Source organism: Rutidosis leptorrhynchoides, chromosome 2, assembly GCF_046630445.1.
Source record: "Rutidosis leptorrhynchoides isolate AG116_Rl617_1_P2 chromosome 2, CSIRO_AGI_Rlap_v1, whole genome shotgun sequence".
In the NCBI taxonomy this organism is placed as follows: domain Eukaryota; kingdom Viridiplantae; phylum Streptophyta; class Magnoliopsida; order Asterales; family Asteraceae; genus Rutidosis; species Rutidosis leptorrhynchoides.
The window spans coordinates 165,316,465-165,341,393 of NC_092334.1; the positions used below are offsets into that span (position 1 = coordinate 165,316,465).

Here is a 24,929-nt window from a genome sequence, read left to right on the forward strand (position 1 = left end):
TTCGGATATCCGAAGTTCGGATATCCGAATTTTCGGATATCCGGTTTTGAACACCCCTAATGGTCGGACACATCAGTGCTAACTCCAAAAACCTACGATTGTAACTGTTAAGGTCGTTCCCTACGGCCTTCAACTGCATGAATTCAATTTCCATCTTCTGAATTTCGGTTCTCGGACAATACTCATCAATCATAGCCGCCTTGAATTCCTCCCATGGCATATCATACGCCTCATCGATACCTTTCGCTTGAGCTAACGTGTTCCACCACGTTAGCGCGCCGTCAGATAGCGTGCAAGATGCAAACTTGGTCTTATTGTCCTCCGAACAGTTGCTAACTCGGAATACTGATTCAAGTTTCTTTAACCATCTGGTGAGACCAACTGGTCCCTCGGTGCCGCTGAAGTTATGCGGTTTGCAGCTCTGGAATTCCTTGTATGTACACCCATTTCGAACGGGTGGAATAACCGGTGGTGGTGGCGGTGGAGCTTCGAGATTTCTTTCTGCTAGGGCTGCAGCGACCCGTTCGTTGATCATGTCCTCAATCTGGGCGGCGGTAGGTGTGGATCTTCCGTTAGCCATGGTATTCTAAACAAAAATTTTGACTCAAGTCAAAATCCAGTATGCAAGTAGTAATAATACAGTATATAGTGACCAACACGGAATCAAAACATCACATGTTATTAAATAATGCATCTAGGTACAAATACCACAGAATCATCGTACAGCAATGTAAATAGAACATCGTGCAAGAATTAAATAACGTAAAGTTCCATTCATTAATAATAATAAGTTTCATACATCTGAATAAGTTCGTACAATACATATGAAATACATGAAACTATAGCTAGGTTACATCATGAAATCTAAATACAAAGTCCTACGGTGAAGGCGGGTGAACTGCTCCTCGAGCCCAGTGACTCGAGCTCGGAGAGTCTCAATCTCCCTCATCAGTTCCTCGTTAGAGGGAGCTGGTGGGGCAGGCGGTGCAGGTGGGGCGGGTGGTGCTGATGTAGATGGTCCGGCTCCGGATGTAGACGGTACGTCCCTAGATGTAAGTGGTCTGTATCTAAATCTAGGTGGTATGGTTCCAGGAATAGTCAATACGTAACGGGGAACCTTACATATCTGTGGGTCGGCAGGGTATGGCACAACTCGTTTACGAGCAGTAACCCTATGACGATGGCCAAATGCGTCATTAAAGTACGACCTCCATTTACCCCTGGAATGACGGTGCCGTCAAAACGGTACCGCTTCTTCGGCGGGGTGGAGGGTGCCTGAATAGGTCTATCAGCAGGATGCTCATCATCGCTGGAGTCGTCTGATGATAAAGAATCGGCGGATGATGAGTCATCCGAATCGTGTGGTGGTGACACTGGTGGCTGATCTGGTAATCCGAAGCGTCCGAAGGCGGCCAACATCTGTCTGTGTCTGCCTGGCGGAATCATGACTAAACGTCCGTCGGGAGTGCGTCGGCAAGGCGTGCGCATGTGGTTACGAAACGGCCCTTCCCCGAAATCCGCGGGGATCTCAATACCACCAATGCGGGGCTGTGACCTCGAGGGTCCAGGAGCAGACACTGGGGCAGGTGCACTAGTACCAACTCCGGAAGTAGAAGCGCCGAGATCACTAGTGGGTGCCGGGGCCGGTGTATCGGCAGTAGCAGTAGCAGGTGTAGCAGTAGGTAGGGCGATGGGGTCTGAGTCTGTACTGCCCGAAATGCCAGCAGGTGGAACATCCGACATCTGAACAAGGAAAAATAAATTTTCCATGTCAGTATGTCATAAAGCAAGCAAATAATAGGCCAACAGTTTAAATCATGTATAACGGTAACTAGCATGGCAATAACAGTAATTCGTATGTAAGTAGCATGCAATCGAAAGCAAGTAGCATCATGCAGTAGTGAAATCATGTAGTAGCATACGGCATATAGCGGAAAAAGTAAGCAGTAGCATGCAGTAAATTCAGCGGAAACAAGTAAACTAACAAGTTGTAGATTAGTCCTATTAGTGAATCCTACTCGGGTCGGTCTTAGACTCACTAATGCAACCTAATTCCCTACAACCAATGCTCTGATACCAAATGTGATGCCCCGTACAAAACCATCGTGTATGAATCATCAACAACAGGATCATTACAAGGTTAAGTACTATATGCTGTAATTAAAGAAGTTGCATTCACGATAAAAAGGTGATGTCATAACCGACATCAAATGTTTTACATTTCAAAAGTATGCTTCACTAAGTTGAAGCAAATAATAAGTGTATGTGACCACAATGGTCGTTACAAGTCATAATTCAAAAGTACAAATGTTTGAATGCAAAGTAAAGTAGTTCATGCGATAACAACTCTAAGCAGCGGGTTCTACAGCACGATTAGTACACAGCGGAAGCTAACCTCAAGCACCTGAGAAAAACATGCTTAAAAATGTCAACACAAAGGTTGGTGAGCTATAGTTTAAGTATAACAGTATGTATGGTAGGCCACGAGATTTCAGTGCTACAAAGAACGTTTCAAAACAGTATGATAAAGTATATGTTAACCGTGGGCACTTGGTAACTAACTTAACGTTTATACCCCCTGAAAGTATACTTGGCAAGTGCGTATGTTTACGAAGTATTAAACACTCGTTAAATGCTAGCGCGACTAGCCCGAGTGGAGATGTCAAACCCTATGGATCCATATCTAAGATTCGCGTTCACGGTTCAAAAACCAATGATTAAACGTTACCGAGCTAAAGGGAATGTTTATGCCGTTGTATAACCCACACATATATAAGTTTAAGTACTCGTGCCTAGTATGTAAAACATAAAATCTGCATGTATTCTCAGTTCCCAAAATAAGTTAAAGTAAAAAGGGAATACTATAACTCACAATGATAATGTAGTCGTAAAGTCGGTTCGGAAAAGGTGTGCAAGTAATCGGTCCGAAGGTCCTCAACCTAAGGCAAATAGTACTAAGTTAGTAAATTGTCTTAATAGGTTTAAAAGTATGTATTTAAGGTCATAAAGGTCATCATCATTCATCATTAAACAAAAGGCGTAAAGTAGGTTTCGTTTATGAAAGTAGTTTAAAACAAAGTCTGACTTCAGTCAGTCACCACAGCCTCTACCCTTACTGAATTAAGGTGAGACCAGTGACCATGGCTCCGTCTATGAGTCCCTTAAGTGTGGTAAAAATTCCAGAAGCAAACTCGTCTTCGTTTGACCGTGGCGACGGTCTAAGTGCGAGTAGGTCAGAAATTTCTGCACAACGCTAAAGGACATAGTGACGATCGGAGGGCCATAAATCCTAAACCGTAACTCGGATTAAGACGAGTCCTATATGAAAAGTTATCTACTAGAAAAGATCTATCTAAAAATCATGGTTAGAACAGCCCAGGTCTGCTGGTATGTTACAGAAACAGCAGGTCAGTAGGTTTGGACAGAAACAGTAAGTTTAAGTGAGTTCCGGTGGTCTTGGTGCTTGATGTTCATCATGGTTCTCATCCTTGATGCATATAGCTTCAAGTGTACAACTCATTGATGTGTCTACATAATATTAACCAAGTCTCTACCATCATAACTCTAGTGCAAGTCTAAGACATGAAGCACTACTCACTTAAGAGTTGCATGTAGTTTGATGGACCAAAGTTACATCAAAGTCTTAGGTTTGACACTTACATGAACTATAAGACTAATAATAAGTTACAAACTTGAAAATGAACTTATGAAATCAAGATCTTAAAATGTAGAACATAGTTCTTAGTTAGATCTTGAAGATCCAAGACTCAAAAGTCTAGATCAAGAATAAGTATACAAAGTTATAATTAAAAAGTTTCCTTCATATGTTCTTGAACTTTAAAGTTAACTTTAAGTTCAAGATTAATGAGATCAAAGTTAACTAGTAACATTTGACCAATAATAACATAAATCATGAAATTAAAGTGCAAGTAAATGAAGTAAATAGCTAAGTAAACAAGTAATTAAGTTCATGGTTTGCATACTTTAAAGATTCAAGCCTAAGCTTGATCTTTAAGGAAAGTAAACTTTAAAGTTTATTTCATGAATCACAAGTATGCTTTCAACACATGAACTTACAAACTTTTGAAACAATAAAAGTAGAACATAACTAGTAAGTTAGTCCTTATGTGTTCTTGTTATGAACAAGATAAATGAAGAACAAACTAGTAAGTTTGATTCTTGAAATTAGTAAGTAAATAACAACAACATCAAGTAAGTAAATCATAACAAAGAACAAGTAACTAACAATAATATGAAACAAGTAACAACACAACAAATAATGATGATGATTTGTGTTGTTTGGTTTCGGTTTAGACAAGAGAAAAAGAGGGAAAGAAACTCACACTTGAGAGCAAAAGATGAGAGAAAAAGTTTGAGAAAATGCAAGTTTGATGTGTGTGTGAAAATGAGGGAATTTTAATGAATGAAGTAATGAAAAATTTGAAACAAAAAGAGCTCTTCCTAAGCCATAAAGGCCACGGCCTGCAGCTCATCAAGGGGAAGGCCAAGGTTTGTTGGTCACTAGCAAGTAAAGCTTCAAAAGTGTGGACAATAGATGGGGTTTCATGGGGATAACAAGTGAACTAGATTCCAATTGATGAAACTAACTAGTTCATGATCTAAATGATACTTACATGCAATTATGGGCTTAAGAGTTCATGAATGAAGTAGGGTGGGCTCTTTAAGTCCACTAACAATAATTAAAGCCCAAGTTTCAAGTAGTAACAAGTTAATCCAATTAAAAGTCCATTAACACTACTAAATGCCCAAGTAATTAACCAACAACCTTAGTTAATTAAAATGATTAATAAAACTTAATCATGAATGCAAATAATACTTAAAAATATTATTCGTGAAGTTTCGTGTGTCACAAAGACGTTTCGGGCACTTAAAAGTCAAGTACGGGCAATCATGGTAACATGTAAATGTAATAACATACATTCGTTTAATCACACGTATTAATAATAATTATTATTAATAAATAGACGTTGGAAATTCCAGGGTCGTTACATTACCCACCTGTTAAAGAAAATTTCGTCCCGAAATTTAAGCTGAGGCAGATGGAGGAATTGGAAAAAGGTGAGGATACTTTCGCATCATTTGATCCTCTCGCTCCCAAGTAAACTCAGGTCCTCGTTTGGCATTCCATCGCACTCGGACGATCAGAATCTTGTTGCATTTCAAAGTTTTGATCTCACGATCCATAATTTCAACAGGTTCCTCCACAAAGTGGAGTTTGTCATCAATTGTAAGTTCTTCTAATGGTATGATAAGTTCTGGTGCAGCAAGACACTTCTTCAAGTTTGACACATGGAAGGTAGGATGAACTGAGCTCAATTGTGCTGGTAGATCCAAACGGTATGCAACGGGTCCAACACGTTCCATGACTTCAAAAGGACCAATGTATCGTGGGTTTAACTTTCCACGTTTTCCAAAACGGATCACACCTTTCCAAGGTGCAACCTTTAACATTACACGATCACCAACGTTGAATTCAAAGTCTTTACGTTTAAGATCGGCATAACTCTTCTGACGATCGCGGGCAGTCTTAAGTCTAGCTTGAATCTGAGCAATATTCTCCGTGGTTTCGTGGACTACCTCGGGTCCGGTGATTTGCTTTTCTCCTACTTCGGCCCAACAAATAGGAGATCGGCACTTACGGCCATACAATGCTTCGAAAGGTGCAGCATTAATGCTAGAGTAATAACTGTTGTTGTACGAGAATTCGGCGAGTGGCAAATGCCTTTCCCAGGCCTTTCCAAAATCAATGACACATGCGGCCAACATGTCTTCCAAGGTCTGAATCGTTCGTTCACTTTGCCCGTCAGTCTGAGGATGATAAGCAGTACTCATGTCAAGACGAGTTCCCATGGCTTCTTGCAAGGAACGCCAAAATCTGGAAGCAAAACGGGGATCGCGATCTGAGATGATCGATAAAGGTACACCATGACGAGATACAACCTCTTTGATGTATAATTGGGCAAGTCTTTCCATTGTATCAGTTTCCTTCATCGCTAGGAAGTGTGCAGATTTGGTGAGGCGGTCAACAATAACCCAAATGGTATCGTATCCGCCCACCGTCTTCGGCAGCTTAGTAATGAAACCCATTGTGATCCTTTCCCACTTCCATTGTGGGATTTCCGGTTGCTGAAGTAAACTAGAAGGTCTCTGATGCTTGGCTTTAACCTTCGAGCAAGTCAAACACTTACCAATATAAGTCGCAACGTCCTTCTTAAGATTCGGCCACCAATACTGTTCTTTAAGGTCGTGGTACATTTTGCCTGCTCCAGGGTGAATCGAATATCTCGATTTGTGTGCTTCATCAAGTATAAGGTTTCGTAGATCTCCATAATAAGGTACCCAAATTCTTCCGGCATAACATCGGAGTCCAGACTCCCTAACCTCGAATCGAGAGACAAGTATGTTCAAATGTTCATGAGATATGTTCTCCTCCTTGAGAGCCTCATCTTGAGCTACTCTGATCTGGCTGTTGAGGTTCGAATGGATGGTGATGTTCATAGCCCTAACACGAAGAGGTGCCGTCCTCTCCTTTCGGCTTAAAGCGTCAGCTACAACATTGGCCTTGCCAGGGTGATAGCGAAGTTCACAGTCGTAGTCGTTGAGCATCTCGATCCATCGACGCTGTCTTATATTCAGTTGCTTCTGATCAAAGATGTGCTGGAGACTCTTGTGATCGGTGAAAATAGTGCTCTTAGTTCCATACAAATAATGTCTCCACAATTTAAGAGCAAAGACAATGGCTGCAAGTTCAAGATCATGTGTAGTGTAGTTCCGCTCATGAATCTTCAATTGTCGGGAGGCATAGGCAATAACTTTTGATCGTTGCATTAGTACACAACCAAAACCACTCTTTGATGCATTACAATAAACAACGAAATCATCACTGCCTTCGGGAAGCGATAGGATAGGTGCGGAGGTTAACTTCTTCTTCAAAGTTTGAAATGCTGATTCGTGTGCGGGTTCCCAAATGAACTTCTTGCCCTTGTGAGTCAGTGCGGTCAAAGGACGCGCAATCAGAGAAAATCCTTCGATGAATCTTCGGTAGTAACCGGTGAGACCTAGGAATTGGCGAATATGCGTTGGAGTAGTGGGGGTCTCCCACTTGCTGATGGCTTCAATCTTGGCGGGATCAACTTTGATACCCTGGTCGCTCACAACATGACCCAAAAATTGTACTTCCTTCAACCAAAATTCACACTTGGAGAATTTGGCGTAAAGTTGCTCTTGTCTTAAGAGTTCAAGCACTAATCGGAGGTGTTGCTCATGTTCTTCTTCGTTCTTAGAGTAGATGAGGATATCATCTATGAAGACGATAACAAACTTGTCCAAGTAAGGCTTGCAGACACGATTCATGAGATCCATGAACACGGCAGGTGCATTTGTCAAACCGAATGGCATCACGAGGAACTCATAATGACCATAACGGGTTCTGAATGCAGTCTTCATCACGTCACTTTCCTTCACCCTCAACTGGTGATAGCCGGATCGCAAATTGATCTTTGAATAAACGCTCGATCCTTGTAGTTGATCAAAAAGATCGTCAATTCGTGGAAGAGGATACCGATTCTTGATTGTCAATTTGTTGAGTTCACGGTAGTCGATACACATACGGAAAGATCCATCCTTCTTCTTTACAAACAACACAGGTGCGCCCCAAGGCGAGAAGCTCAGTTGAATAAATCCTCGATCAAGTAGTTCTTGTAGTTGACTCTGTAATTCTTGCATCTCGGAAGGTGCGAGTCTATAAGGTGCGCGAGCTACAGGTGCAGCTCCTGGCACTAAGTCAATCTGAAACTCTACGGCTCTCTGCGGCGGCAATCCAGGCAATTCCTCTGGGAAGACATCAGAAAATTCGTTCACAATTTGAACGTCATTCACGCTCTTCACCTCAGTTTCTACCGCTTTCACATGTGCTAGGACAGCAAAACATCCCTTCTTCATAATCTTTTGCACTTTCACGCAACTAATGAGGTTCAACTTCGAGGTACATCTCTCTCCATAGATAACCAGTGGTTCACCATCTCCTTGTGGTATGCGAAGTGCTTTATCTCCACAGATAATATCGGCCTTTATCTTGCTCAACCAATCTATACCAACGATCACGTCAAAGCTTCCCAGTTTGATAGGTATCAAATCAATTTCGAAAACTGCACCAGCTATGTTGATAATAGCTCCACGACTAATATGGTCAACCTTTTCAAGTTTTCCATTGGCGACCTCGACAAGCATACATTCTTTTAATGGGACTAATGACCAATTAATCTTATCTCAAAAATGTCTACATACATAACTTCTATCCGCACCAGTATCAAACAAGACAGAAGCTAAAAGATTGTTGATTGTGAATATACCTGTCACCAAGTCGGGGTTATCGCGTGCATCCCTTGCATTAACATTGAAGGCTCTACCTCGGGGTGGTCCTCCGTCTTTTCGCTTGTTTGGGCACGCGTTTCTGAAATGGCCCGTCTGCCCACACTCGTAGCACTTCTTCGGTCCATTGGTGTTCGGTTTCCCATTCAAATTGGTGACCTTACAGTCCTTTCCGATATGCCCAGCCCGTTGGCACTTCTCACAGACAACATTGTAATATCCAGTATGGTGCTTGTAGCACCGCTTGCATTATGGTAAGGTTCCTTTATAGTTCGGGTTGGTGTTGGTGTTGTTGTTGGGATTAGGGTTTCCACCGTTGTTGTGCCTCTTGGCGGGGGTCTGATCGTAGTTTCTCCCTCTGTTATTGTTGTTGTTGTTGTTGTTGTTGTTGTGGTTGTTGTGGTTGTTATCCCATTTCCTCTTTTCGCTACTACCAGCTTCAAACTTAGCCTTCTCCGGCTCATCAATAAGAATCTGATTCATGAGAGTATGCGCCATGCGCATTGCTTCGGGAACATTCGGTGGTTTGGATGAGGTGACATTTCCTTTGATGGACTTAGGGAGTCCCGAGAAGTATTTCTCCATGCGCTTGAATTCGGGGGTGACCATGGTCGGACACATCAGTGCTAACTCCAAAAACCTACGATTGTAACTGTTAAGGTCGTTCCCTACGGCCTTCAACTGCATGAATTCAATTTCCATCTTCTGAATTTCGGTTCACGGACAATACTCATCAATCACAGCCGCCTTGAATTTCTCCCATGGCGTAGCATACGCCTCATCGATACCTTTCGCTTGAGCTAACATGTTCCACCACGTTAGCGCGCCGTCAGATAGCGTGCAAGATGCAAACTTGGTCTTATTGTCCTCTGAACAGTTGCTAACTCGGAATACTGATTCAAGTTTCTCGAACCATCTGGTGAGACCAACTGGTCCCTCGGTGCCGCTGAAGTTATGCGGTTTGCAGCTCTGGAATTCCTTGTATGTACACCCATTTCAAACGGGTGGAATAACCGGTGGCGGTGGCGGTGGAGCTTCGAGATTTCTTTCTGCTAGGGCTGCAGCGACCCGTTCGTTGATCATGTCCTCAATCTGGGCGGCGGTAGGTGTGGATCTTCCGTTAGCCATGGTATTCTAAACAAAAAATTTGACTCAAGTCAAAATCCAGTATGCAAGTAGTAATAATACAGTATATAGTGACCAACATGGAATCAAAACATCACATGTTATTAAATAATGCATCTAGGTACAAATACCACAGAATCATCGTACAGCAATGTAAATAGAACATCGTGCAAGAATTAAATAACGCAAAGTTCCATTCATTAATAATAATAAGTTTCATACATCTGAATAAGTTCGTACAATACATATGAAATACATGAAACTATAGCTAGATTACATCATGAAATCTAAATACAAAGTCCTACGGTGAAGGCGGGTGAACTGCTCCTCGAACCCAGTGACTCGAGCTCGGAGAGTCTCAATCTCCCTCATCAGTTCCTCGTTAGAGGGAGCTGGTGGGGCAGGCGGTGCAGGTGGGGTGGGTGGTGCGGGTGGTGCTGATGTAGATGGTCCGGCTCCGGATGTAGACGGTACGTCCCTAGATGTAAGTGGTCCGTATCTAAATCTAGGTGGTACGGTTCCAGGAATAGTCAATACGTAACGGGGAACCTTACGTATATGTGGGTCGGCAGGGTATGGCACAACTCTTTTACGAGCAGTAACCCTACGACGATGGCCAAATGCGTCAGTAAAAGCACGACCTCCATTCACTCCTGGAATGACGGTGCTGTCAAAACGGTACCGCTTCTTCGGTGGGGTGGAGGGTGCCTGAATAGGTCTATCAGCAGGATCCTCATCATCGCTGGAGTCATCTGATGATGAAGAATCGGCGGATGATGAGTCATCCGAATCGTGTGGTGGTGACACTGGTGGCTGAGCTGGTAATCCGAAGCGTCCGAAGGCGGCCAACATCTGTCTGTGTCTGCCTGGCGGAATCACGACTAAATGTCCGTCGGGAGTGCGTCGGCAAGGCGTGCGCATGTGGTTATGAAACGGCCCTTCCCCGAACTCCGCGGGGATCTCAATACCACCAATGCGGGGCTGTGACCTCGAGGGTCCAGGAGCAGACACTGGGGCAGGTGCACTAGTACCAGCTCCGGAAGTAGAAGCGCCGGGATCACTAGTGGGTGTCGGGGCCAGTGTATCAGCAGTAGCAGCAGCAGGTGTAGCAGTAGGTAGGGCGAAGGGGTCTGAGTCTGTACTGCCCGAAATGCCAGCAGGTGGAACATCCGACATCTGAACAAGGAAAAATAAATTTTCCATGTCAGTATGTCATAAAGCAAGCAAATAATAGGCCAACAGTTTAAATCATGTATAACGGTAACTAGCATGGCAATAACAGTAATTCGTATGTAAGTAGCATGCAATCGGAAGCAAGTAGCATCATGCAGTAGTGAAATCATGTAGTAGCATACGGCATATAGCGGAAAAAGTAAGCAGTAGCATGCAGTAAATTCAGCGGAAACAAGTAAACTAGCAAGTTGTAGATTAGTCCTATTAGTGAATCCTACTCGGGTCGGTCTTAGACTCACTAATGCAACCTAATTCCCTACAACCAATGCTCTGATACCAAATGTGATGCCCCGTACAAAACCATCGTGTACGAATCATCAACAACAGGATCATTACAAGGTTAAGTACTATATGCTGTAATTAAAGAAGTTGCATTCACGATAAAAAGGTGATGTCATAACCGACATCAAATGTTTTACATTTCAAAAGCATGCTTCACTAAGTTGAAGCAAATAATAAGTGTATGTGACCACAATGGTCGTTACAGGTCATAGTTCAAAAGTACAAATGTTTGAATGCAAAGTAAAGTAGTTCATGCGATAACAACTCTAAGCAGCGGGTTCTACAGCACGACTAGTACACAGCGGAAGCTAACCTCAAGCACCTGAGAAAAACATGCTTAAAAAAGTCAACACAAAGGTTGGTGAGCTATAGTTTAAGTATAACAGTATGTATGGTAGGCCACGAGATTTCAGTGCTACAAAGAGCGTTTCAAAACAGTATGATAAAGTATATGTTAACCGTGGGCACTTGGTAACTAACTTAACGTTTATACCCCCTGAAAGTACACTTGGCAAGTGCGTATGTTTACAAAGTATTAAACACTCGTTAAATGCTAGCGCGACTAGCCCGAGTGGGGATGTCAAACCCTATGGATCCATATCTAAGATTCGCGTTCACGGTTCAAAAACCAATGATTAAACGTTACCGAGCTAAAGGGAATGTTTATGCCGTTGTATAACCCACACATATATAAGTTTAAGTACTCGTGCCTAGTATGTAAAACATAAAATCCGCATGTATTCTCAGTTCTCAAAATAAGTTAAAGTAAAAAGGGAATGCTATAACTCACAATGATAATGTAGTCGTAAAGTCGGTTTGGAAAAGGTGTGCAAGTAATCGGTCTGAAGGTCCTCAACCTAAGGCAAAGAGTACTAAGTCATTAAATCGTCTTAATAGGTTTAAAAGTATGTATTTAAGGTCATAAAGGTCATCATCATTCATCATCAAACAAAAGGCGTAAAGTAGGTTTCGTTTATGAAAGTAGTTTAAAATAAAGTCTGACTTCAGTCAGTCACCACAGCCTCTACCCTTACTGAATTAAGGTGAGACCAGTGGCCATGGCTCCATCTATGAGTTCCTTAAGTGTGGTAAAAATTCCAGAAGCAAACTCGTCTTCGTTTGACCGTGGCGACGGTCTAACTGCGAGTAGGTCAGAAATTTCTGCACAACGTTAAAGGACATAGTGACCATCGGAGGGCCATAAATCCTAAACCGTAACTCGGATTAAGACGAGTCCTATATGAAAAGTTATCTACTCGAAAAGATCTATCTAAAAATCATGGTTATAACAGCCCAGGTCTGCTGGTCTGTTACAGAAACAGCAGGTCAGTAGGTTTGGACAGAAACAGTAAGTTTAAGTGAGTTCCGGTGGTCTTGGTGCTTGATGTTCATCATGGTTCTCATCCTTGATGCATATAGCTTCAAGTGTACAACTCATTGATGTGTCTACATAATCTTAACCAAGTCTTGACCATCATAACTCTAGTGCAAGTCTAAGACATGAAGCACAACTCACTTAAGAGTTGCATGTAGTTTGATGAACCAAAGTTACATCAAAGTCTTAGGTTTGACACTTACATGAACTATAAGACTAATAATAAGTTACAAACTTGAAAATGAACTTATGAAATCAAGATCTTAAAATGTAGAACATAGTTCTTAGTTAGATCTTGAAGATCCAAGACTCAAAAGTCTAGATCAAGAATAAGTATACAAAGTTATAATTAAAAAGTTTCCTTCATATGTTCTTGAACTTTAAAGTTAACTTTAAGTTCAAGATTAATGAGATCAAAGTTAACTAGTAACATTTGACCAATAATAACATAAATCATTAAATTAAAGTGCAAGTAAATGAAGTAAATAGCTAAGTAAACAAGTAATTAAGTTCATGGTTTGCATACTTTAAAGATTCAAGCCTAAGCTTGATCTTTAAGGAAAGTAAACTTTAAAGTTTATTTCATGAATCACAAGTATGCTTTCAACACATGAACTTACAAACTTTTGAAACAATAAAAGTAGAACATAACTAGTAAGTTAGTCCTTATGTGTTCTTGTTATGAACAAGATAAATGAAGAACAAACTAGTAAGTTTGATTCTTGAAATTAGTAAGTAAATAACAACAACATCAAGTAAGTAAATCATAACAAAGAACAAGTAACTAACAATAATATGAAACAAGTAACAACACAACAAAGAATGATGATGATTTGTGTTGTTTGGTTTCGGTTTAGACAAGAGAAAAAGAGGGAAAGAAACTCACACTTGAGAGCAAAAGATGAGAGAAAAAGTTTGAGAAAATGCAAGTTTGATGTGTGTGTGAAAATGAGGGAATTTTAATGAATGAAGTAATGAAAAATTTGAAACAAAAAGAGCTCTTCCTAGGCCATAAAGGCCACGGCCTGCAGCTCATCAAGGGGAAGGCCAAGGTTTGTTGGTCACTAGCAATTAAAGCTTCAAAAGTGTGGACAATAGATGGGGTTTCATGGGGATAACAAGTGAACTAGATTCCAATTGATGAAACTAACTAGTTCATGATCTAAATGATACTTACATACAATTATGGGCTTAAGAGTTCATGAATGAAGTAGGGTGGGCTCTTTAAGTCCACTAACAATAATTAAAGCCCAAGTTTCAAGTAGTAACAAGTTAATCCAATTAAAAGTCCATTAACACTACTAAATGCCCAAGTAATTAACCAACAACCTTAGTTAATTAAAATGATTAATAAAACTTAATCATGAATGCAAATAATACTTGAAAATATTATTCGTGAAGTTTCGTGTGTCACAAAGACGTTTCGGGCACTTAAAAGTCAAGTACGGGCAATCATGGTAACATGTAAATGTAATAACATACATTCGTTTAATCACACGTATTAATAATAATAATTATTAATAAATAGACATTGGAAATTCCAGGGTCGTTACACTAAGTGTCATTCTATCCTTTCTTACATCAAATAACGACCCGGTGGACGTTAAGAATGGTCGACCTAAAATTAGAAGAACATTTGAGTCCTCTTCTATGTCAATGACAATAAATTCGACTAGAAATGTTAAATTACCCACTTGAACGGGTAGGTTATCAGCAATTCCAACTGGGTGCCTAATGGTTTGAACAAAGAGTCAAACACTCATTTTCGTTGAACTTAACTCACCTACTCCTAATCTCTTATATAATGAAAGAGGCATAACACTTACACTTGCACCTAAATCTGCTAGTGCATCATACATGACACAATCACTAAGTAGACAAGGAACAATAAATTCACCCGGATCACCCAACCTGGGTAGTGGTTTTGGTGGAACTGTCTTCATCGGGTTTACTTCTACAGTTTTTGTTTCTTGCACTTTCTTATTCTTCTTCTTCTTTCCAGAGGTATCACAAACTTTATTACCTATTACTTGCTCATACTCAACTCCTTTTCTTGGAAACGGGATGGGTGGTCTGTATGGTGCCACCACTGGCTTTACATACTCGGGTGGTGGTGGTGATGTTGTAACTTCTTTATTGTTACTTACATCTAAACCTTTCCCATCTTTTGGTGTTGGTTTTTCAGAATTTGTTGACACCATATTAATATTCTCATTCCGAGGATTTACTTCAGTATTACTCGGTAGCTTTCCTTGTTCCCTCTCACTCATCATGCTAGCAAGAGTACCTACGTGTTTTTCTAGATTCAAAATGGAAGCTTGTTGAGTTCTAAATGACTGATCAAACCTCTCATTTGTTTGGGTTTGAGATGTAATAAATTGTGTTTGAGATTCCATTAGCTTTGCCATCATTTCATCCAGATTTGGCTTTTTCTCTTTGGTTTGTTGTAGTGGTTTATACAAGCTAGGTCTTTGTTGATTGAAAGTGTTGTTTTGAGTTGGTTGGTTATTCGGACTTTGTTGGTTATACTAGTTATTGTTGGGTCCATTTGGATTGTAAAGAATATTTTGATTTCGATTGAAGTTTGGCCTTGGCGGTTGATAATTATTTTGATAATTATTTCTCGGCCTTTGGTTCATATAGGAAACATTCTCACGTTGTTCCATCGTTTGCTCAATGTGGCAATCTTTCGTTAAGTGTGTTCCACCGTATTGCTCACAACTGATTCGTATTGCGTAAATATCTTTAGTCATCTTTTCCATTCGTCTCTTGAAAGCATCTATTTTTGCGAAAACAGAATCAAAGTCATGGCTAGAATCGGGTCTAGCCGCTTTAGATGAATGAAAGATATCTTTTTCCTGGTGCCACTCATGTGAGTGGGATGATGTGTTATCAATAATCTTGTAAGCTTCGGTAGCGGTTTTCTTCATAATGGAACCACCAGCGGCTGTGTCGATGTCTTTTCGTGTAGCAACATCGCATCCTTGGTAGAATATTTGCACTATTTGATAAGTGTCTAAACCGTTTTGAGGACATCCTTTCAACAACTTTCCGAATCTTGTCCACGCCTCATATAATGTTTCATTTGGCTTTTGCGCGAACGTAACAATTTCTCCTTGAAGTCTCACGGCTTTAGATGCCGGAAAGAATCTTTTAAGAAATTTCTCAACTCAGACATCCCATGTGTCAATCGCTCCTTCAGGTAACGATTCTAACCAATCTTTGGCTTCTCCCTTTAAAGTCCAGGGAACAACATGAGATAGATCTGTTCATCCTCAACTTCTCTGTTTTTGAATAGAGTACAGATCCTATTAAAGGTTCGAAGATGTTCGTTTGGATCTTCTTTTGGTGTACCACTATATTGGCATTGATTAGTTACCATGTGTAGGATTTGTCATTTGATTTTATAATCTGGCGCATTAATGTCTGGTCGCGTAAGGGCATGTCCTTGGCCAGTGCGTGTAGCTCTCATTCGATCTTCCATACTTAGAGGTTTCGTTATTTCTATATTTGAAATTGTCGAATCCGAATCACTAGAAGATTCTGATTTAACGGTTTGTGGTTCAGGAGGAATGATTAGTGGTTCAGGATTTTGGAATTGTCCTTGAATATCCTCCGGGTTTTCAATTTTGAAGTCGGGTTCAAAAGATGGAATATCGGAAATTTGAGTTGGAGTACTTGTTCGACTAGATGATGATTCTAAAGAAAAATCAACGGCGATAATATTGGCTAGATGTCTTGATCGAGTTACAGGTGGTGAACGTATGAAAGGTGGTGAACGTTTTGCTCGGTGCATTCACTGAATATCTTATTAGTTATAAAGATAAAAATTATATAAGTTATCAAATTAATAGACTTTTCTGATTTTGCCCACGTTTCGAATAGCCAATAGATGCAGCAGGTAGCCTGGACCCTTTAAATCGGAAGCCCACAACTCGCCACTAACAAATCCAACTATTACTACGAACCAGAAAATTTGGATGTCTATCAATTTAATCGCTTAAAATAATTTTTCGTCGAAATTTAAAGAAAATATAGAAAATTCTATGTCCTAAAAACTAGAGCGTAGAAACGAGAAATAAAAAGCGCGTCGTAAAAATAAGAGTCGAAAAACAAACATCGAAAAACAAAAAGTCAAAAAACAATAATAAGAAAGTAGAGCGTCGAAACTTAAAAGTCTAAAAACTAAATATTAAAACTTGTATCTAAAGGAATTAAAGCTTAAAAGGAATTCTATATCTAAAACGGCAATAACTTAATTAGGCACTAAAACCTATTAAATATTAAAGCGATAAATGACGTCGTAAAATTCTAAAGCGCCTAAATCTTAATCTAAAGAAAAAGCACTTAAGGGATTTTACGGAAAAGCCTAAAGATCTAGAAATATAAAATAATTACGGCAAAAACTAAGTTTAAAACTAGTTACGAACGATAAATATATAATTATTTAAAAATATGCAATTTATAAAAACAGAAAAAATGATAAAATTACTTATTTTTATAAAAATATAATTTTTATATTATTATTTTATAAAAGTATTAATTTTATAATTAATAAAACTAATTAAAACTTAAAAATACAAAATTAAATAAACTAAAACTAATTCTTATTAAATATAAACCCTAATTAACTAATTAATTAATTAATTAATAATAATTAAAAACGTAACCCTAATCCGTACGTCAGAGGATTCAGACCTGTCAGACAGGCTCATGCGATCGCATGAGTTCTACGTGTCTGGGCCATGCGATCACATGGCTTCTGGATCAAGCTCAGATCTTGGGCTGCTACAGTTCTCGGCCTGTTTACTCTTTTAATTATATTTTTTTTTGTATTTAATTTATAAAAAAAAATATTTATATTAATTTAAATAAACTTATATTTTTAAAAATCTAAAATAAAAATACTTTTTAATATTATAAATAAACTAATAAATATATATATTTTTTTAAACACTTATATAAATAGATAAATATATATATATATATATATAAATATATATATATATATATATATATATATTTATGTTTTTATATTTTTTTATATTCAAAACTTATATAAAAATATTTTTACAAAAATAACTTAAAAACTAAAAAAAAAAAATTTATAGCGTTTCGCTTATCTTCCCCGGCAGCGGCGCCAAAAACTTGATGTTTGCGAGGTGTAGTACGAAATAGATTATATTTTACTACGAAATACTATTAAATACGATACAATTTACACAAGTTATTTATTTATTAATAGAATGAGATATACCTAAACCTTGCTACAACACTTATAGGCAGTGTACCTAATCGTAGAATAGTGTAATTTTTAGTAAGTCCGGTTCGTTCCACAGGGAGCTAGTTGAGTTTAACGCTATATATATTTTAAACTATATTTGTATAAATATATATATATATATATATATATATATATATATATATATATATATATATATATATATATATATATATATATATATATATATATATATATATATATATATATATAAGTAGTATTCTTATTATTATAAAGGGGGGTTTTTTACCGTTTAATGACCGGTTTGTCGATTTTATATTTTAAGCGTAAAGATAAATGACGATAATATAAATGACAGAATTTAAATTGCGATAAAGTAAATTGCAGTAATTAAAATGACAGTAAATAAAGGTACGATGAAATATGAAATAAAAGTATTATGCTTATTTAAACTTCCGTAATCATGATGTTTGACGTTTTGATTTTAATTAATTGTTACCCGGGTTAATTGTCCTTTGTCCTGGTTTATTTGATACCTATCTGGTTTTTGTCCATAATAATCCATCGGTCATAATTATAAAATGCTCGTCAAATTAACCTTATTCCCGAAGTCAAATATTCTAACTAATTAGGGATTTAGACTGTAACAAGGTTTTAATACTTTGTTAATAATTACACCAGGTTATCGACTGCGTGTAATTCAAGGTTTTAATACTTTGTTAACAATTACACCAATTATCCTTGTATGTAATTCACCCCTATTTTAATTAGTCCATGATACATTAATTTATTCACTCGGCCAAAATGAATAATCAATTATCCAATCCAATTGATTAATTAAATGATTGTAAACGATGTCGTATGAACGTCACTAATTAGGACATTCTTTATCATTTTAATAATTATTAGATTAACTAATTTGAAGATAGGTTCGACAGGTTCCAATGAGTTGTCATTCAATTAGACAATACCCCCATCTATTAATAGTCATAGTCCAATGTCCACAAGTGTCGGTCTTTTGTCCAAACCCAAATTATGGTACAAAATTCAATAACCCCGTCTTAATATTTAGCCCAACATCACGATTATTTCGGCTCAAATAAGCATAATAATAACTTAGTTACGAGACATTAATTTAAAAAGGAAGAACATAGCTTACAGTGCTGATTAATCGCGTAGCGTTACATGGACAGAGTTCCGACTTTAAAACCCGTAAAATATTACAATAACCCAATTATTATTAATCTTAACTTTAACTTAATATTATAAATATAAATATAATTCTTTACAGAGGAAGAAAGAAAAATTGAGGTGTGTATAATTCGCAGAAAACTGACCAATTTATAGGACCTGGCCACCTGTTCCCTGCCATGCGATCGCATGGGATTAAGGCAGCCAGGCCATACGATCGCATGGCCAGCCTGGATCAGCACACTTGCTTTTGTTTTCTAGTTTGCCGACGTTTTATTTTAATATATAATATAATATATATAATTTTATATAATTATATATATTATATTATATTATATTCTTATGCATAGTTGACTCGTAATTTTAGGTTCGTTGTCTCGCGCGTTGATGCTTGGTTTATGTCTTGGTTCCGGATTTTTGAACGTCCTTTCGTACGATTTAATATCTTGTACTTTGCGTTTCGCGACTTGTACTCTTGTCATTTTTGGATGTTTCTCATCAATAAATTGAACCACTTGAATTATATCTTGTACATTTGAGCTTTTTGGTCATTTGCGTCTTCAAATCGTTGTTTTCTTCTTTTGTCTTCGCACTTATTTATTTAAACGATTATTACTTGAAAATAGAACAATTGCAACTAAAAGCTTTACATATTGGAAGGATATTGAGCCTAAATATATGTTCATTTGGAGCATTATCAAAAATCATATCCGTGTTTGCAGTTTTTCCTAAATTAGTGGTGGCGGTGGTCTGAAATGAGGGTTTGTAAGTTGAATCAACGAAATATTGATTTTATTTTTTAAAGTGTTAATTTAGATTTATGAAATTAGGGTTTGTAACATAAAGATAAATATGAAAATGGATGTTGTGTGAATTCAAACGACAACCATCGTCAAACCTCCGGTGGTAAGAAGCTGTCGCCGGAGATGGAGGCGTATGTTGTAGGTGGTACGCGAGGAAGATCGTCCCAAATATGTTTCGTATACAACACGACATTTTTCGAGTTGATTATTACGGTTCCAAGTAGCCACGCCCATTTATCGTTATCCTCGAGCCATTCGAAGACCTTATTTTCGTCATTTCAGTATGCAAAATGCGAAACCTCATCGCAATCAGCGGTTCGCCTTAAATGAACGAATAAATCGCTAACGTAAAGGCCGGTAACCGCCACATCTATGGTATCGAACCTAACACCGTCGTATCGGTCCATGTCATCGGAAAACAACTCGCCGCCGTGAATATCGAACATAACAGTGTTTGTGGAAACCATTTTTGTGTATGAAAATTGAGAGTGAAAATTTGAAAGTGAGAAAATTTGAAAGTGAGAATGTATGATTTTGGTTAAGTAATGGGGTATATATATATGAAATGAGTTGGAAAAAAGAAAAAGAAAAAAAAAAAGCTAACGGATCCAAAATTTCAAAAATTGAAGTGGGCCCCACTTTTTCACTCGTTACTGTCGTTGCAGCAGCCAGTGGCGGAGCCAGTGGCGGTTTGCTGGTGATGGTGGTGACAGGGTGGCGATGGGTAACGGTGGTGGTGGCGGTTCCATTGTATGTGGCCTTAGAGAAGATAAAATTAGATTTGGGTTTTGTGAATCTACCTTTTTTATTATTATTTTAAGGATTAAATTTTAGACATGTCTATAATATAATAGATGTAAGACAAAATTACACGGATAAAGAGCTTATGGAGATGAAGATAAAGGACGTAATTAATTACCCTCATATGAATGACACGTGAAAGATAACAGAATGAATTTAACGTCTGTGAGGTGATTGTAGTATCCACGAATGAAATATAAACTTCTGGACTAAAAGGTTAAAAAGTTAAGTTTGAACTATTTGTGTGTTTTGCTCATAATCACAAGGATTATTCGTGTAATTTTCTCTTTTAAATATTACAGATTTTGTGACTACTTAGATAAATATATTTGCAAAAAGTGTTAAAACAAATCATTACATGATATGAACTAAGTCATGAAATTTTTCAATGACAATCTTAAAGGTTGTCATTAAAAAATTAAGACATATGTGTTTTATTTATACATTTGTAGATACTTGTTCATAGAAATAACTATCATTAATTAATTTTACCACCATTTGATGTACAAATTATCTCATAATGACAACTTTAATATTCTAATATTGTTATTAGAAAAATTTTTGTAAGTCATTGGATCAATATATCTAGTGCTAAGAACTTGCGCCATAGTCTAACGGTTCCCTCATGTACTTTGTATTATGGGATATGAAGAGGTCATGAGTTCGATTTTTAGGGATGACATGATTTTCTTTAAATAATTGAATACCAATAATGGTGATATATATTGACCATATATGGAGGTTTTACCGGATTCGTTCACGGACCTCTACCCTGAAACACTGGCCGAATGAATGTGTTTCCGCGTACCGTCGGTCGGTTTCGGGTTTCCTCCCAAAAGTGTGTGATATGTGCAAATGATGAGGGTCGTTGAAATAAATTATCTACCGATTCCAAAAAATTGTCGTTAAAAAATAAAAACAAAAAAAATCTAGTGCTAAAATACGCAAATGATAATACGATTTACTTGGCGGTAATTATAATTAACTACCTTAAACAAAAGTTGGTTAAGTTAACCTTAATTGGAGTCACTCAGTCACTGTATCCATCTTTTTTGGTAACCATGGTTAACTTTATAAAGAAGCCGAACGTCTCAAAAGTCGACTCCTTTTCCTCCATCTTTTTCCTCCCCCACACCATCATCATTCATACATACATACATCCATCATACATATATCCATATACAGACATACATACACAATTCTAGGGTTTTAAACTTTACTACATTTCACCTTTACATTCATCATCAATGGAATCACTACCGTTAGGTTTCAGATTCCGTCCAACCGACGAAGAACTCATCAGTTATTACCTCCGTCAAAAAATTAACGGCCGTCATTCCGATGTTCACATCATCCCTGAAGTCGACGTCTGCAAATTAGAACCCTGGGATTTACCTGGTATCTATATATCTATCTATATCTATATTCTATACATATTTATATTTAATTTCAATTATTAATATGTAATATGTATATGTATTTAGGTATGCTTTTTATATGTGCTTGTATTTTGAGTATCAGCATATAATTGACTTTGACCTCCCCAATTTAGAATCTAGAATTTGTGCTTATTACTTATGGAATCTTATGATTAATATATATATATATATATATATATATATATATATATATATATATATATATATATATATTCGCTTAGAAAAAAAAAATACTGTATCTTACAGGTTTATGTTAATATGTGATATGTGATTGTTGGTTTGTTATGTTTGTGTGTGTAGGTCAATCGATTATAAAAACGGATGATCCGGAGTGGTTTTTCTTTTGTCCTAGAGATAGGAAGTATCCGAATGGTCATCGATCGAATCGTGCAACGGGTGCAGGTTATTGGAAAGCGACAGGTAAGGACCGAAATATAAAGACAAAGGGGCGTGGTTCTGATGGTAAAATTATTGGTATGAAAAAGACTTTGGTGTTTCATAGAGGAAGAGCGCCGAAAGGAGAACGTACTCATTGGATTATGCATGAGTATCGTGCTACCGAAGAAGATCTTGATGGTACTAACCCTGGTCAGGTAATCGTTACTTTTGTTTTGATTCATAACTCGTATTAGTTTAGTGAAATGTTAAGATGCACGAACAAACAAGGTTGTAAAAGTTGCGGGTCGAGGACTAGCTGGGCGTGACCGTCTAGGGACTAAGTACCCAAGTTGTAGACTAGCCGGGGACTATTCAGACGTTGAACAACTTTTACTCTGACTGTATTTGATATGCTTTGACTGAATAAATCCGACGTTGAACTGATAACTTCGATTTTGACCAATAAAATTGGACTTTTGACCACTTTAATTGTAGGCCAAATCAGGGCCTAGTCGGATTACTTCATATTCTTGACTAGTCGGGGCCGACTATTACAACGATGGGAACGATTCCTAAACATTCAATGCGTCTAATTTTATAAAGTATGATTTGTATCGTATTGTGTACAAGTTTGAGAATTTATTGGTTTAACATTATATACGGAGTAATATGCAAGCAGGGTTCCTAGGTATGTCAAAATCACTCAAACCCAATTATACTGTTATCATATTACACTCCTTATGTTGTAGCATAGAGCCATATATATTAATGATGCACGATTTATCATAGATGCGTAGGGTTTCTGTTACGATATCTACTACTTCATATTCGATAAAAGTTCTGCAGATGATTATGCGAAAATGGAGTATGTGCTACTATACTTATGAAATGATTTTGTAAAAGTTGCTGTTCGAGGACTAGTTGGACGGGACCGTTTAGGGACTAATCAGTCAAGTCATAGTCCAGTCAAGGGATATTCAGATGATGACCAAGTTTGACTTTAACTGTATTTGATATGCTTTGACCAAATAAATCAGACTTTGAACTAATAAATCCGACTTTGACCTGATAAATTGCACTTTTGACCGCTTTGACTGAATAAATCGGCCAAATCAGGGTCTAGTCGGACTAATTAAAAATCCGGACTAGTCGAGGGGGCTTTTACAACAATGGGAACAAATTCTAAGCATACAATGAGTCTAATTTTATACGGAGTATAATTTTTTTATCGTATTGTGTACAAGTTTGAGGATGTATTGGTTTAACACCATATTGTGCAAGCAGGGTTCTTAGGTATGTGAGAATCACACAAACCCTATATTGTTATCTTATTACACTCCTTATATTTGATAATTTGAAGCATAGCGCCATAGATATTAGCGTTGGACGATTTATCATAGATGCGTTAAGGATTCTGTTACAATATGGTATTACATTAAAGCTCTGCAGATGATAATGCTAAAATGGAGTATGTGCTACTATACTTATGAATTGATTTTGTACATGATGCTAATTAACCTCTATGTTTCGGTTAATTTTTTTTGGAGGTCTGTATTGGCATCAGCAAACAATTAAGTACACTAAAATGTAAACATTGTAATAGATTCTTGCATATGTTGAATTTTCGTTCACATCATGCAGGCGCCATATGTTCTTTGTCGTTTATTCAGAAAGGCAGAAGAAAACACTGATGGACCCAAGTACGATGAACAAGAACCAACGAGTTTCTCTCCCATTACACACAAATCATCTCCTGATGATGCATCATTTGATTTCCCACCAGGACCATCACTGCGGGACCCACAAACTGATGTAACAAATACGTGGGTCACTGACACTGCTAATACTCTGACCTATAAACCCGCTCTTCCTTTTGAAACCAGTATTTCTGATTTACAAAAACCAACCGAAAACGTACAAACTGAGAAGGTAAAACGAGTTCAAAATATAATAATACAAATCCAAGTTCTGTTTTATGTACTTAACGTTATTTTTAATATTGCAGATTTGTCCGGATTTAGGGGTGCTTTTAGATTCACGGTTTGCGAATGATTTTGGGAGTGCTAATAACGGACTAGATTTTCAAGATGGCACCTGTGAACCCGATGTTTCGCTCACTGAATTGTTGTCACTCATACAAAATGGAAACGAGGGCTCGTTTAAAGATAAGCAAGTTATGAATTCGGAACCATCAACCAGTCGGGCTGATATTAACGATGATGAGAACTTTAAAACGGTTCGCCCCGAATTCAAGTTTCGGACCCGTCAATTTCAAGCTGACCCGAGTACTGAAAATGTTATGGGGCAAGGGACGGCTTCTAGGAGACTTCGTCTGCATATTGATTCGATAAAGCAGCCATCGATTTTGGTGAAAGCATACTGTAATGGTCGCTTTATTAGGTCTCGGGTGATTCAGATAATGAGTGTGTTTCTTGTTTTGTTTGTTATCTTCTCATTAGGGTTTAGAGAATGCTCTGTTTTTCGTCTTTTTTGATTAGATCAAAAGTTGTAGAAATTAGTCTGTATTACTTAGGTTCATGTTCGACTTGGTGTATTTGAGTTGATATTAATGGGATGTGATGGTTTACTAATCATTTTCTTGCAAGTTTTCGCTATATGAATAATTTGGATAGTCCCAACGGCGCCATTAGACCATTATCTTTGGTAAA

The 24,929-nt window shown here is 37.8% G+C and overlaps 1 protein-coding gene across 1 annotated transcript; it reads left to right on the forward strand.

Moving 5' to 3' along the window:
* The first annotated feature begins 21,566 nt into the window (after positions 1-21,566).
* LOC139891551 (protein NTM1-like 9) lies at positions 21,567-24,845 on the forward strand. The gene is made up of 4 exons (XM_071874527.1): positions 21,567-21,841; positions 22,183-22,475; positions 23,902-24,189; positions 24,266-24,845. Exons 1-4 carry the CDS (start codon positions 21,691-21,693, stop codon positions 24,752-24,754), a joined length of 1,221 nt encoding a protein of 406 aa, XP_071730628.1. The 5' UTR covers positions 21,567-21,690; the 3' UTR covers positions 24,755-24,845.
* The last annotated feature ends 84 nt before the right edge of the window (positions 24,846-24,929 follow it).

Coding starts and splice junctions, on each gene's coding strand:
- LOC139891551 (XM_071874527.1), top strand. CDS start 21,691: ATGGAATCACTACCGTTAGGTTTCAGATTCCGTCCAACCGACGAAGAA. Junction 21,842..22,182: donor AGAACCCTGGGATTTACCTG/GTATCTATATAT, acceptor TTGTGTGTGTAG/GTCAATCGATTATAAAAACG. Junction 24,190..24,265: donor AAAACGTACAAACTGAGAAG/GTAAAACGAGTT, acceptor TTAATATTGCAG/ATTTGTCCGGATTTAGGGGT.